Genomic DNA, 14,690 nt, shown 5'->3' with positions numbered 1-14,690 from the left:
CCCGCCGCCGCTGATTGGCCCGCCGCGCCCCGAGGAATGCGAGCCACCCGTTAAAGGCGCGCGCGGCGCCCGGAGCCCGCAGTGCCCTGGCAGCGCCGCTCCGCACAGACCGCCGCCGCCTCCACCGGGACCCGCCGCCCCGCCAGCACCGACAGGGAGCCGCCGCCGCTCGCTCTTCTTCGCCGGGACAGTCGAGGGCTGCCCCAGGATATTAGTCGCCGGTGCCCGGAGGTGCGGGAGGCCGGCGCTGCCCGCCCGGATCGCTCTCCCCGCGGGTAAGTGCTGAAGCGGCGCCCGCCGCGCTGGCTGTCCCCCCCCCCGGGGGCACCTGCCCCGTCCCCGCCGTCCTGCCTCCGGGGAGCCCCGGGAGCCGCTGGTGCCGGTGCACGGGGCGGTGGGTCTTGGGCGCGACGGCAGCGCGGTGACCTTCCTTGTGCCTGTCCCCAGGCTGGTGCAGAGACAGACCTTTGCCATGGGGCCAGCGGCTGCTCTCTTCCTCCTCCTCATGCTCGGCGCCTCGGAGGCCAAGCGCACGGCAGGTAAGACCAGCTCTGCCCTGCGGAGCCGACGGTTTCGGTACTCGGAGCGGTCGGGGAACGGCAAAAATAAAGAAGAAAACGCTTCTTGGTGTCTGTGCGGGCAACTGGAATTGTGCTCGGTGGTGAAGGGCTCCAAAGCTGTCAATGGACAAAAACTCTTTAACTTGAGCATCAGCTAGTGCAGGAAACTTTCCCTGGTGTGGAATTCGTGTAACCTTCAGAAATAGAAGCCCAGGGTCTCCAGAGGTTGTCCACCTCTGTCTCGGGCAGAGGAAAGGGGGAATGAGATGTAGGAACTGGCTGAAGGAGTGGGGCAGTCGGCTGCTGTCGTGGTGCTGTGGAGAAGTGGCTACAGTGCCTGCTGTCACCCTGCCAGACTAAGCAAGCGCACTGTGCTGTCTCCTAGCCCAGGAATATTGCACTCGGGGCTTCTGCTGTCTTGTTTCTCCTCTGCTAGAGCCTAATGAGGTGCCAGAACGGCCGCTACCTCTGTGTGTCAGTCAGCGGGTACCTGGCGCTCCTGTGCTGACTGGCTCCTGTACAAGAATGCACATGTACTGCCGCACAGCAGCTCCTGGTGGGGCTGCTGCGCCCTCGGAGCAGCTGTCTATGCTCTGATGTGAGGCACTGTGCCTTGTGCGATACGCACCACGTTAAGCAATCCTGGAAGGCATGCAACTCCTCAGCCCCTTGTCCCTTGCTCATGATGTTTGTTCTGATCTCTCTGCAGAATCCAGGAGTGACGATAACAGCGTCTTTGATCTCTTTGAACTCATCGGCTACATTCGCAAGGGAGCTGGGCGCCGGGCACCCGGGGTGTACCTGGTGAAGGGACCAGAATCCTCCAGCCCTGCTTACCGCATTGAAGATGCCAGTCGCATCCCTGCTGTCCCTGACTCAAAGTTCCAAGACTTACTAGATGCCATCCATGCTGAGAAGGGCTTCATCCTCCTGGCCACTCTCCGGCAAGCCAAGAAGAGTAGAGGCACACTGCTGTCTGTGGAACAGAAAGATGGCTCTGGTCATGTCTTCAGTCTAGTATCAAATGGCAAGGCAGGCACCCTGGACCTGAGCCTTTCTGGTGATGGCAAGCAGCAGGTAGTGTCAGTGGAGGATGCCTTGCTAGCTACAGGACACTGGAAGAACATCACCCTGTTTGTACAAGAGGACCGGGCTCAGCTTTATGTGGGGTGTGAGAAAATGGAGAATGCTGAACTGGACATCCCCATCCAGAACATCTTCACTAGGGACCTGGCCAGCAGTGCCAGGCTCCGTATCGCCAAAGGGGGAGTCAACGACAACTTCCAGGTAAGAATTTCACTTACGTGTTTGCCTAGCATTGTCGGTCATCTGCCCTGAAGGTGCATTAGCTACTCAAACAGCCTAAATAGCTACAAAGACATGGGTAACAGGGAGAAAGGGTTCCACCACTGACTAGTTTGTGTCCATCTAATATGGACCACCTCTAAACCTACTAAACTTTAATAATGGAATTTGAAGGGTGAAGCGTTAGATTTGCAGGGATAGAACTTTCTGCAGCAATAAGAAGGCACTGAAGTTTATTGTAGCTTCATTGCTCAGCTTCTTATACGAGATCCAGAAATTCATAGGTTCCTTCCTGCCTGGAGAGTTGCCAGGTCCTTGCGGTCAAGGATGAGAATGTTAGGAAGCAGGGCTTGTTATCATTAATGAGAATGAAGTAACATGTTTCACTTTGCCATCTCTCTGTCATGAAATTACTCTTAATGATCTTATGTGACCTTAAGTGCCTACAGGGTCTCTCCATGCAAGTTGTACTTCTTTCCCTTGCAGTCACTGCAAGTAGCTGTAATTCTTCCTCTGTCCACAGGGACTGCTGCAGAATGTGCGGTTTGTATTTGGAACAACTCTGGAAACTATCCTGAGGAACAAAGGCTGCTCCAGCTGTAAGTTTGCAATCTTTTGAATCCAATGACCTATTAAAAATAAGATTCCTCATTACGTTAGAAAGACAAGTCGAAACAGAACTCAGAAGTATGCTGACACGCAAATCCATGTTCCATGAGAAATAAGATTACATTTCTGCAGGCACCCTAATGAATCTGGTGGCAGCTGTTTAGCAGGTGTTACCCTGGAATGATAAATGCATGTGGTAAAAAATGCATTTACTTTGTGTGTTTTTGTCTCTTAGCCACTAGTGCGATCATTACTTTGGACAACCCCATCAATGGTTCCAGCCCAGCTATCCGCACTAATTACATTGGCCATAAAACAAAGGACATCCAAGCAGTCTGTGGTTTTTCCTGCGATGAACTAACAAATATGTTTGTGGAACTGCAAGGGCTCCGGTCCATGGTTACAACACTTCAAGACAGAGTTCGCAAAGTGGTGAGTGTTGGTTAAATTCATGGCACCTTTCATTAACTGGCACTTAGTGAATGAATTATAACCTGCCCTTTGAGAGCCTGGATAAACAGTAATAACTTTACTCAATGACTTTCATGGAAAAGGGTATTTTCTGTATTAACTTATAAATACTTTCTTTCTGCTTTTCTCCCCTGCCCCCCCCCCCCCCCCCCATTCCATTCTCCCTTTAAGACCGAAGAAAATGAACTGATTGCCAAAGTTGTCCAGATCACTCCTGGAGTATGCATTCACAATGGAATCCTACACAAAAATAAAGAAGAGTGGACTATTGACAGCTGCACTGAATGTACCTGCCAGGTAAGATTCCTCACATTCATAAATCCTCTGTATATTAATTCATGAGTTGAAATTAACAGATATTTCTAAATGACATTCTTTGTTAGAGTGAATCCTACACAGAACTGGGCATACGACAGTAGCCAGAGAATTAATCAGTTTATTTTATTGTACTAGATCTGTTATAAATGCAGCTTTCATGCAATGTTACAACAGCAGTATTTTAGAAAATTATACAAAACATCACTCTGATACAGCTGTTAACACACTTTTAGTTTGTGAACTTTTAGTTTGGGGAATGCCTGTATTCTTTACATATGATCAAGAGTAAACTAAAAGTCAGCATCAATAGAACAAATTTGTAGTGCTATCAGCTTCGCTCCCTGGAATAGTTTAGATCCACCTTCTGTTTTCACTGAATCTCCTGCTGGCTTAGTAGGAAAAGACATTCCAGTACTCTGTAAAGACTCTTAAAAAACTTCCAGGGTTTTTATTTATCTAACAAATGCTTCTAGCTGTGTCCTAGTGATGGTTACAGATTATAAGGAACAGCAATCCCTTCCAGATTTCAGTTTCAATGTTTAAGTCCCAGGATCACCTGGCAAGATATTTATGCTTTGTGTTCTGCTTCTGTGCAATGTTGTAAAAGTACACCAAAAAATATCGTTTCAGGGTTTCTTTAAACTCATTGCTTGCTCCCTTTAACTGTAAGCATACCTTAGCAAAAGCATCTCAGAGTACTAGTCTACCAGTGAGTGGGTTAACTGGCCTGTTTAGAAACTAAAGGCTGAGTATTTGTACATGTGCAATCCAAGGCATCTCACGAAGTTCTGCATCTGCTTCTATAGGTCCGCATCTTTTTGTCTTGTAGTCAGCAAATGACACTGACTTCTGCATTTGTCTCTTCCTACCAACCCTCTTACTCAACGTTAGCTGTAATTGTCTTAATGTAGTCATTTGCTTGGGGAGATTAAAATAGTAATCATGAGAGCATTCTTCTGACCAAGCTGCTACCTTCTAGAAGCAAAACTATGGGCTGCCCTTCAGCTCTCATTGAGATTGGAGGTGGGTGTTCTTACCCTGCCTGCTTGGCTTAAAGATCAAAGACTTCTAAGTATAAGTTATAGATTTCATGGCTCTTGAGCAGAGTCCACTGAACTCGTTTTATCTTTACCATATAATCAGCTTAAATCCATATTAACTGAAAAGAAAGTTGGCTTCTTTCTCATTCTTGTTTCATTCCTTTGAAGCCTGACCTTATACTTTAGATATCACATGATAGTCTTTTACTCAGGCCAGTATCTGGTAGCTACTCTTGATCAACTTGTGCAAAACCAAAATACATCACCTCTTGACCGAAAAATGAGTGAGAATGGGAAGGATATGTAGTTTGACTAAAAATACCTGGGACTACACTTGGCTTGTATTAGCTCTAAATACAAGGGTCTCTGCTTTAGATGTGCTATTGAGCTGCAGAAAAGATCTCTTTATCATTTAACCAGACTCCAGACATCGTTTATATTCCTTCCACTTCATTATTGCAATTCTCACAATTCTTTATAGAACTCTGCCACTATATGCCGGAAAGTGTCCTGTCCCCTCATGCCCTGTTCCAACGCCACTGTGCCTGATGGAGAGTGCTGCCCCCGATGCTGGCGTAAGTACTTAATACCTTCACACTTCTATAGCACTTGGCTTCATCTAGCTAGACACGTGCTGCTCTAAAGTATAGCCCAACTGGATATAACCTTACACCACTGGAGTAAGGTTAGCCTCATGCCTCTTTGAGGTTAATCACTTAGGTGATGCATATGAGCACTGAAACATTTGAGTTCATGGCCTTTATCTTGTACAAGAAAGGAAGATGCATGTGGCTTTTGAGGAGAGTTGTGTTCTTTTCTTTTTTTGTGTGGAGAGAGAGGTGGGAGGAAAGACTATTGAAAAACACCTACCTGGAGTCTTGTTCAGAGCTGTAACAGAACTGCACCCCTTTACAGCTAGCGACTATGCAGATGATGGATGGTCTCCTTGGTCCGAATGGACTTCGTGTTCTGTGACCTGTGGGAATGGGATTCAGCAGAGAGGGCGATCCTGTGACAGTCTCAATAACCGCTGTGAAGGATCTTCTGTACAGACGCGGACTTGCCACCTTCAGGAGTGCGATAAGAGATGTAAGTGCTTAATCTACTCACACTAGTAATAAAACACGGGCCTTTTCTATTGGCCTAACGTTAACAGCAAAGATTACCATGTAGCTCTGTCACTGGGATGGAGCTTCTAGCTTTAAGGACTTCTATTAATCGAATGAAGAAGAGCAGATAGTTAATGTGGTAAATAGGCATGTTTGGGCACTGCTCCCAGGACAAAATTTGAGGCCAGTTTAGATATGCAACTTCTCTAGTGACAAAACAACTTGATCTGTGACAGTGCTGAGGCTATCAAATATATATGGAGTCTCTGGTATAGTTCTGGTACTGGCTATGTCCTAGGTGCCATGCAGCTGAAATCTGTTCTTCAGAAACTCTATTAATAACAGACATCTCTCTCCTGTAGTTAAACAGGATGGTGGCTGGAGTCACTGGTCACCGTGGTCATCATGTTCAGTCACTTGTGGCACGGGCATCATCACTAGAATTCGTCTCTGCAACTCTCCAGTACCACAGCTGAATGGCAAACCTTGTGAGGGTGAAGCAAGAGAAAACAAATCCTGCCAGAAAGATCCTTGCCCAAGTAAGTGTGTCCAGGTGGTAACTACTAGTCAGTAGCTTAAACAGTGAACTTCCTGAGTAGTTGCTGTATCATCTATTTCTAGTAATCTTCTCTCTTTAAACTTAGAGGTGGGCTAGGGAAAACCTCACAGGTTAGTTTCAGATGAAACTAAACTGTTTTCTGTGGCTCTTCCATGGAGTCCATTAATTCTGTCACTTACGTCTGAACAATGTCTGAAGTGTTCTCACTACAAAAGTAATAGTCCTTTGTAAGGTAGAAACTAGCTGTGGCACTGAATTTACACCTATGCATGTCTTCTAACTTCTATCTCCCTTTAGTTAACGGCAACTGGGGACCATGGTCTCCATGGGATGCTTGCACGGTTACATGTGGAGGAGGACTTCAAAAGCGTAGCCGTCTCTGCAATAATCCTGAGCCTCAGTATGGTGGGAAGACCTGTGTGGGTGAAGCTAGAGGGACTCAGGTCTGCAACAAACAGGACTGTCCAGTTGGTGAGTATCCATTTTCCTGTAAACTGAAGGTTTGGGGACAATCTTAAAAATTTAAAAATACTGATTAAAAAGTCTGGAAAACACAAGTGTTAGAATTTTAAAATGTCATATCGGCCAAATACAGTACTGTAGCAGCATGGTAAGCGTCTCTCTCATCTTAACACTTTCTCATTTGTTTTTTTCAGATGGGTGTCTGTCCAATCCCTGCTTTGCAGGGACAACATGTACCAGCTCCCCTGATGGTTCCTGGAAGTGTGGTGCCTGTCCTGCTGGCTACCATGGTGATGGTGTCCACTGCCAAGATATTGATGAGGTAAGAAGATTAGAGTTTGCTCCTTGAAAAGGAGTGAAAGAAAATGGGAGGGGGGAATATAATCCCAGTGTTCTATAATGCTGTTGTTCTCATCTGTCTCATACTCTTGCATTTCAGTGCAAAGAGGTTCCTGATGCCTGCTTTGTCTTCAATGGAGTGCACAGGTGTGAGAATACTGAACCTGGGTACAACTGTCTGCCTTGTCCACCACGTTTCACTGGGACACAGCCATTTGGTCGCAGTGTTGAGGATGCCATGGCTAACAAACAGGTACTGTCAACTTGAACTGTTACAAAATCTTGCAAAGTTTCTAAACAACAGAAAGCACCTATGCATTTCAAGGAAAAGGGACTTGGTACATTTAATAAAGCACTGTCCTCTGTGATTCAGAACAGGAGGAGCATTAAGCAGTTTCTATTGGAGTTCAAAATGAGTTTTCAAAATCACTGTCGTCCTCAGCCATGGGGGGTTCAGATGTTACACATAATTTTAGGAGAGTAATTTAATCAGTATTCACTTATATTAGTGCTTGGTTGCATTGGAAAATGAATAAGGTTTAAACAAGAAAAAAAATAATTAGTGCTAAGACTGCTACTGGAGTTGGGGAGTGGAAGAAAATAATGTATGAGGTTTTTTTTTTATCTGATTGAAGGATCCCTGATCAAAACAAGCATGTATTCTCCATGTTTTATTTGAAACGCTGGATAAAAATGAGGGATAAAAATATGTTTCCAGTGGATTTAATTTCTGTATGGTCTTCTAGGTCTGCAAGCCACGTAATCCATGCACAGACGGAACACACGACTGCAACAAGAATGCCAAATGCAATTACCTTGGCCACTTCAGTGACCCCATGTATCGTTGTGAATGTAAACCAGGCTATGCTGGCAATGGCATAATCTGTGGAGAAGATACTGACTTGGATGGATGGCCAAATGAGAACCTTGTTTGTGTTGCCAACGCCACTTACCACTGTAAAAAAGTAAGTTTATCCTGTTTTCCCATCTGCCATTACAACAGTCTGTCTATCTGAGAAATATACAAAACAGGTGTGAGGTATAAAGCAAGTCTCTATCTTGTTAGACCTATTAAACGATCCTCTCTGCAAATGAAATTGGTAGAATGCCCCTCTGTGTAGGGATACCACTGACAAGGTATTGCTCGGAGGCTCTTGCTGTGGCTCTAGATACTCCTGCAATTGCGGGGGGTGGGGATGAAACCTGACACAATTATAAATGTTTATTATAAATGTTCTAGGAATAATCTAGTTTAGGCTATACCTATATCAGCTTTGCTGTGACAGATATCTATCTCCAGGGGAAGAAAAAGAGGGTGAGAGTCTCAAAAGTAGCCAAGTCTTTGTTTTAGAAAGCCATAGCTCAAGTAATGTTTAAGAGTTAATCTCACAGTAATGATTAGCTAAAATTGAGAGAACTACCGTAAGATAACACCTACCTGAGGTATTATGATTTTGCCTAATGATTAGATCTTCCCTGCTAAAATCCCTGTTGTAATAATGCCAGGAGTAAACACATCTGTGTGCTTTGTCCTTTCTAGGATAACTGCCCCAATCTGCCCAACTCTGGGCAGGAAGACTACGATAAGGATGGGATTGGTGATGCCTGTGACAGTGATGATGATGATGATGGTATTCCTGATGACAGGGTAAGACAACACAAAAGAACAGCCTTTGAGAATGTAGCTCTCCCATTCCCCTTCCGAAGGCTGGTGTCTAAGCTTCTGACCTTAATCTTAACAGGGGACCATAGGAAATTGCTGGTGCTGACAGCTATCATAGAAACACTTAGATATGCATAACTATGCAGACAAACTTTCTGCAGCTGATTGAGCTTCGGAAGTAAATCTTTTTTATTCAGCCATTCCTACACTCGTGCAGACAATGGGGTGTTTTGAGATAGAAGCATTACACTTTTAACTGTTCCACTGCCTTTCATTTCTCCTTTTGCTTAGTGGTACAAGCATAAGCAGAATCTGGTTTAAGCTTTATTTTGACTCTTTTTAAAGCTTCACTTCTTTCTTGCTCTTGCAGGACAACTGCCCATTCATCTACAACCCACAGCAGTATGACTATGACAGGGATGATGTTGGTGACCGCTGTGATAACTGCCCCTACAATCACAACCCTGATCAAACTGACACCGACAACAATGGAGAAGGAGATGCATGTGCAGTGGATATTGATGGAGATGGTAGGTGGCCTCTCATCACTCCTTTACGTGGTTTTCTAATCACGGATTGATCAAATGTACTACTGATTTCCTACCAGAATTTCATCCCTGAACATTTTGGCACAGTTAAATTCTAGCTCTACTCTCACAGGCAGTAGAAACAGAAGCGTGTGGCAAAGCTAGTGATGAGTCAAGTTTCAAAGCTTTCAAAAGCTTCTCAAAATGCTTTCAGAAATGTATTAAGAACAGTGTGCTGGCTTTATACAGTCCTCTGCAGCAATTAAATTTTTGAATTTCATTCACGATCTCTCCTTAATTTTGCAGGGGTCCTTAATGAAAGGGACAACTGCCAATATGTCTACAATGTAGACCAGAGGGATACAGACTTGGATGGTGTGGGAGATCAGTGTGATAACTGTCCTCTGGAACACAATCCTGACCAGGTAAGGGATTTGCATTATATAAACAGAAGACTGATATTATAAAAATATGGTACGTTATGTATTGTAGAAAATATTTGAACAAGTTACAGCTTTAATTTGAAAATCATTCTTATTGATTTGCCAAATGGTGCCTGTATCAAATAACATGCCCTTACAGTTCAAACAGGTGCTAGGTATTTTCTGAAAAGCAACTCTAGTGAAGGTCTTTGAGACTACTGCATGTACTTGTCTCCTAAACACTTCTTAGGCTTGTCAGTTGCACAGATTCTCATAGTAAAGATATGAAATTCCTGGGAGCATGGTATGAAACGTAGGTAGGTAGGAAGTACCTGCTTAGCCTATAGTACTGTCTTCACTTAAACACAAAGTTACTCTTTAATCTTTGTCCTTAAGGCTGAAACAGCTGCATTTTGAAAGATAGCATTTCTACCAGTAAGTTGAAGACAGCACACGTTGCTTTTCTCTAAGGAAAAGGCATATTCTGACACTTTTAAAACCTGTGGGGGAATCCAGCCTCTCACAACTTACTGATTCAAAGACGTTTGAAAGCAGAAGTAGATACAACCTTGTACTTGACAGGACGGCACAGGCTTTGAGTTTAATAGCTTCAGGACATAACTGGAATGTTTGAAGGGCTAGAAAAGCTGTTGTAAATCAGGGAATCTAGTGTAGTATGGTCATGTAGCATAAACGCAGTGTTACTTGAAGGATTTAGGCAGATAATATAAAATTTCCTAGTCTTTGTCACTTGCTTCACTAATTCCCCACCTTAGGGTGGAAAGTGCCTGAAGATCCTTCCTCCTTTCTTCTCCATAACTTACAGGCAACGTTTCTTTTAATACTTTGAGATCTTAATATAAGTCTAAAGGTTTTTCAGACACTTTTGTAATCAAGTTCTAGAAGCGGAGATACTCGATTTCAAATGGCAGAACGAGTGGCTATTCAAACTGTGTGGTATGCTTTCTGTCCCTGGGTCATCCACCAGTGTTGACAAGACTACTAGACTAAACCCTGAGGCAGCCTCAGGGATGAATGGATTGTTTTTCCTGTTTCAGAAGGTGACTAAGCAAATGACTGGCTAAAATCAGCAAGGCATCAGCAAGCGCAGCAGTTCATGCAGTTTTTGACCACTAAGGGAATAACTGTCTTGATTTGAATCAGGGGGCATGAAGATCACTATAGGCTTTTATGATAAAGAAAATTATTATATGGTGTGGAAGCTGTAAAACCAAGACTTGGTAGACTATATTTTAATGTTACAGTCTCTACTGGCTAGGTACAGAGTAGCATTATCCTTATCTGGCCCTTGGAACTAGGGAGCTGCCAGCAAAGGTGGGAGGTAAAGTACCCTGTGTCCAGTATGGTAGACCAGGGACAGAAGAGTCACATGGCAGAAGGGAGAAGAGAAGCTGATGACCACACTGCTTTCTGCTACTGCGAATTCAAATTAAAACCAGGGCAATGAAAGCAGCCCGAAAGCAGCCCAAAAGCAGTTAGCACAGGCAGCTTTAAGTAAGCATGTACTAATCCTAATGCCTCACTACATCCATCTTGGGTCTTGCTAAACCAGCAGAAATCCCAATTAATTCTAGCTATTAAGACTCCTATTTCAGCCTCTTCTAAAGTGACTTTTTTAAATGTTCTTTATTTTTTCCCTTTCTTAGGAAGACACTGATTCTGACCGCATAGGTGATCAGTGTGACAATAATCAGGACATAGATGAAGATGGCCATCAAAATAATCTTGATAACTGCCCCTATGTGCCCAATGCCAACCAAGCCGACCATGACAAGGATGGAAAAGGTGACGCCTGTGACCATGATGATGACAATGATGGTATCCCTGATGACAAAGACAACTGCAGATTGGTTGCCAATCCAGATCAAGCTGATTCTGATGGTAAGATGGCCAGTAATGTTTGAAGAGTATCTTCCAATAGTTTGATGCTTTTTTTTTTTTACATTATTTAGGCTTGGACAAAACTTCCAAGTAACAAAAAGATCAAATGTCTGTACTGTTGTTATAGTGCTCCTCAGGAGTAAGGCGCAATATAAAAATGGCCACATATCCAGCTTCTTCCTAAGTCACTACCAGGCTGGAGTGAAGGGGCATTTATACAGTAACTGTTGTGGTTTCTGTAGTGTGTCTGCCAGCAGCACCTGGGCAGTCAGAAATCTGCGATTAAGATTTCAACTCTAAGTTGTAAGACTTGGAAGCAAAAAATGGTGATATAAATTACTTGTGTCTGGCAGGTGATGGACGTGGAGATGCTTGCAAAGATGACTTTGACCAAGACAGTGTGCCAGACATTGATGATATCTGCCCTGAAAACGTGGACATCAGTGAGACTGATTTCCGAAGATTTCAGATGATTCCCCTGGATCCCAAAGGAACATCCCAAAATGATCCAAACTGGGTGGTTCGTCACCAGGGTAAAGAACTGGTTCAGACAGTCAACTGTGACCCTGGCCTTGCAGTCGGTAAGGAGAAAATTCTAACTCCAACAGGCATTACACTGTTAGTTTTTTGGTTTGGGGGGTGTGGGCAGGGAAGGGACAACTTGAGGCACTATGAAGGAGTTGGTTAAGAATCACAAAAGAGCAGCGCCAAAAACTTTTTCCTTTAATGCCCCCATAGGTTTTGATGAATTCAATGCTGTGGACTTCAGTGGCACCTTCTTCATCAATACAGAAAGGGATGATGATTATGCTGGCTTTGTATTTGGCTACCAATCTAGCAGTCGTTTCTATGTTGTCATGTGGAAGCAGATCACCCAGTCTTACTGGGACTCCACACCAACCAAAGCTCAAGGCTACTCAGGTCTCTCCATCAAAGTTGTGAATTCCACCACCGGCCCAGGAGAACACCTTCGTAATGCTCTGTGGCACACAGGAAACACTCCTGGCCAGGTAAGAATGGCACTATGATAACCTGCTCTTCTTCCAACAGGTTAGAGACGTACAGGGCATCTGCACGTGCTGATCAGTGTGGCATAGTCTTCTTGGCGAAGACCCATAACTTTGTAGTTACCCCAAATCATTTGAAATACTGTATAAAGCTAACAGGATTGTATGCTGCAGACAGGCTTTCCAGCAGCAGCAAATCAATTGTTTCTGGAATTGTGGAGTAGTTTCCTATTTACATATTTAAAAGTAAATTTAAATGCAGTTGACTTCAAAAGACCCCATTACAGAGCCTAATGACTTACTTTAAGTCTTTACTTGTCACAATGATTATCTTCAAGGCACCTTCGTGTCAAATAACAGCTGTGTTATCTCAGGCCTTTGGTTAATAACAAAATACTCTTTCATAGGTGAGAACTCTGTGGCATGACCCTCGCCACATAGGCTGGAAAGACTTCACTGCATACAGATGGCGTCTTAGCCATAGACCAAAGACTGGTTACATCAGGTGAGCATCATCCTTTTATCTTAAGTAATTATCACGGGGAAAGTGAATGTCTGTAAAGATGAACCCAACAGAATCTTGTCAAAGATGGGTGACCTATTGTCTCTTTCTAGGGTTGTAATGTATGAAGGGAAGAAGATCATGGCAGACTCAGGACCCATCTATGATAAAACCTACGCTGGTGGTCGGCTAGGATTATTTGTCTTCTCTCAAGAAATGGTGTTCTTCTCAGATCTTAAATATGAATGCAGAGGTAAGGAAGACACTGCATTTAAGAGATCCTATATAAATTAATCAGTTCAAGAAAGCCGCTCTCAATAAACAGATCGAGAAGTTAGAGCTAAAAGGAAAAGTTCACCCATGATCTTTCATAGCTTGATCTCAAGCGAGTTCTGCATGCAGAAACAGGACACCTTCTTGATGAACTTTTCACAGTTAAATTTGGAATGTATAAAATCTAAGTATATTTCTATCCTGTTATTTCAAAGTATGAGAAATCCATGTTAAGATCTAGTTCATATCTGGAACTTGAATCTCCTTTAAAATGCTGATTAGAATGAATCAACACAGCTGACAAAGTCCAAGGTGAAAAAGTAAAATAATGACTTTAGCAAGCACGAGAGTAGTGTCTGAGATGCAAAAAACTGATTTGCTTGGAAGCACGCAAATTAGAAGGTTGTCCATATATTGTACTCTTGGTGGAGATAAGTGCATATGACTAGTTCCAGGTGCCTTCGTCTTCCTAAATTGTAACTTCATTATGAAATGGTTACACAGACTAGATTCTGAAGTCTAACTCAAGGAAGTACCTAAGCATTTTCAGTTTTCTTTACCAATATGTTCTTTACAAATGTCTCTAGGGATTAATGTCTTAGAGATAATCATGCATAATACACAGAAATGTTTAAATACCTTAATTTTTTTCTTTTTCACAGATCCATAATCACAAGGTTATTGGATCCAGAGACTATTTAAAAATGCTGGTATTGCACCTTCCGAAACGTTTAGCCTTACAAATCCTGGGACCATTATATTATTCCTTCCTTTCTTCTTTCTGCGTAAATGTGGACTCAAAACACATGACCTGCCTCAAGAGAATGCTTTTGAGAGAATGAAAGTGAGAACATACTCAGTATCTGACCTCTGCTGAAGTGGAAGGAAACAAATGTGTCTTGCAAATGAGAATTGTCTTCACTCAACAAGCACACTTCTTTCAGTAGGAAAGACATTTGTTTGCTGTTTATCACAGTGCAGTGTCACTGCCTCTCTAACTGGAGGTCCCATGGAGTAGCATTTTGTAAAAAGAACATCTTTGGATGTGCTGTGGACTACTTAAACTGAAGACCTTTCATTGTGTGGGGAAAAGGGGTCTTGGGTGGGAGGGTGAACTCTAAGTCTTTTCTTTATGGGGGAGAAGAATTTTTTTAATGAGGGCTGTGCTACCTTGGTTTACATCTGTTTAACTTGGAGAAATTATTATCATTCTATATGTCATATCTTTCAGATGAAAAGACGGCCTTTTACTCTATTTGTGGTGAGGTAGATCAGCTGCTCTGTTACAGGACAAAACAGATATCCTAAAACTGATCTCCATGGCGGGAGGGGAAAAGAGGATAAAAACTGGCACACTGAATCACACCAGCTTTGGGAGAACTGGGATTTACAATTAGATTCTGTTTTTTTCCTGATTAGATGCAGATCTATCTTATCTTTAAATGTTTTCTTTCAGATAACGGTGCCAGAAAGCACCGTCATCTCAGCTAGCACTGTGCTGTCCTTCAGAAAACCAGCATGTGCTTCACTTTTTTCTATGGTTAAAAAGGCACAAAAACAATAGTAATGAAAACATTCCTTTTCTACATGCCATAGACGCTTTAAACCCCTCACTTCTTTGG

At 43.3% G+C, this 14,690-nt stretch overlaps 1 protein-coding gene across 1 annotated transcript; it reads left to right on the top strand.

Moving 5' to 3' along the window:
- Positions 1-472: 472 nt before the first annotated feature.
- Positions 473-13,738, top strand: THBS1 (thrombospondin 1). The gene is made up of 21 exons (XM_074149575.1): positions 473-539; positions 1,270-1,847; positions 2,389-2,464; positions 2,710-2,906; positions 3,117-3,242; positions 4,785-4,878; positions 5,219-5,392; positions 5,775-5,951; positions 6,269-6,442; positions 6,628-6,755; positions 6,873-7,025; positions 7,519-7,737; positions 8,313-8,420; positions 8,806-8,965; positions 9,269-9,387; positions 11,052-11,286; positions 11,640-11,867; positions 12,025-12,296; positions 12,701-12,798; positions 12,909-13,048; positions 13,731-13,738. Exons 1-21 carry the CDS (start codon positions 473-475, stop codon positions 13,736-13,738), a joined length of 3,531 nt encoding a protein of 1,176 aa, XP_074005676.1.
- Positions 13,739-14,690: the final 952 nt, after the last annotated feature.

Source organism: Numenius arquata, chromosome 6, assembly GCF_964106895.1.
Source record: "Numenius arquata chromosome 6, bNumArq3.hap1.1, whole genome shotgun sequence".
Classification (NCBI taxonomy): domain Eukaryota; kingdom Metazoa; phylum Chordata; class Aves; order Charadriiformes; family Scolopacidae; genus Numenius; species Numenius arquata.
The sequence above is the reverse complement of the archived record's forward strand: the minus strand, read 5'-3'. Positions and strand labels throughout refer to the sequence as shown.

Bases quoted from the DNA above. Each gene is read 5' to 3' on its own strand.
- THBS1 (XM_074149575.1), top strand. From the start codon at position 473: ATGGGGCCAGCGGCTGCTCTCTTCCTCCTCCTCATGCTCGGCGCCTCG. The intron at 540-1,269 runs GTAAGACCAGCT...ATCTCTCTGCAG, and splicing joins GGAGGCCAAGCGCACGGCAG to AATCCAGGAGTGACGATAAC. The intron at 7,026-7,518 runs GTACTGTCAACT...ATGGTCTTCTAG, and splicing joins ATGCCATGGCTAACAAACAG to GTCTGCAAGCCACGTAATCC.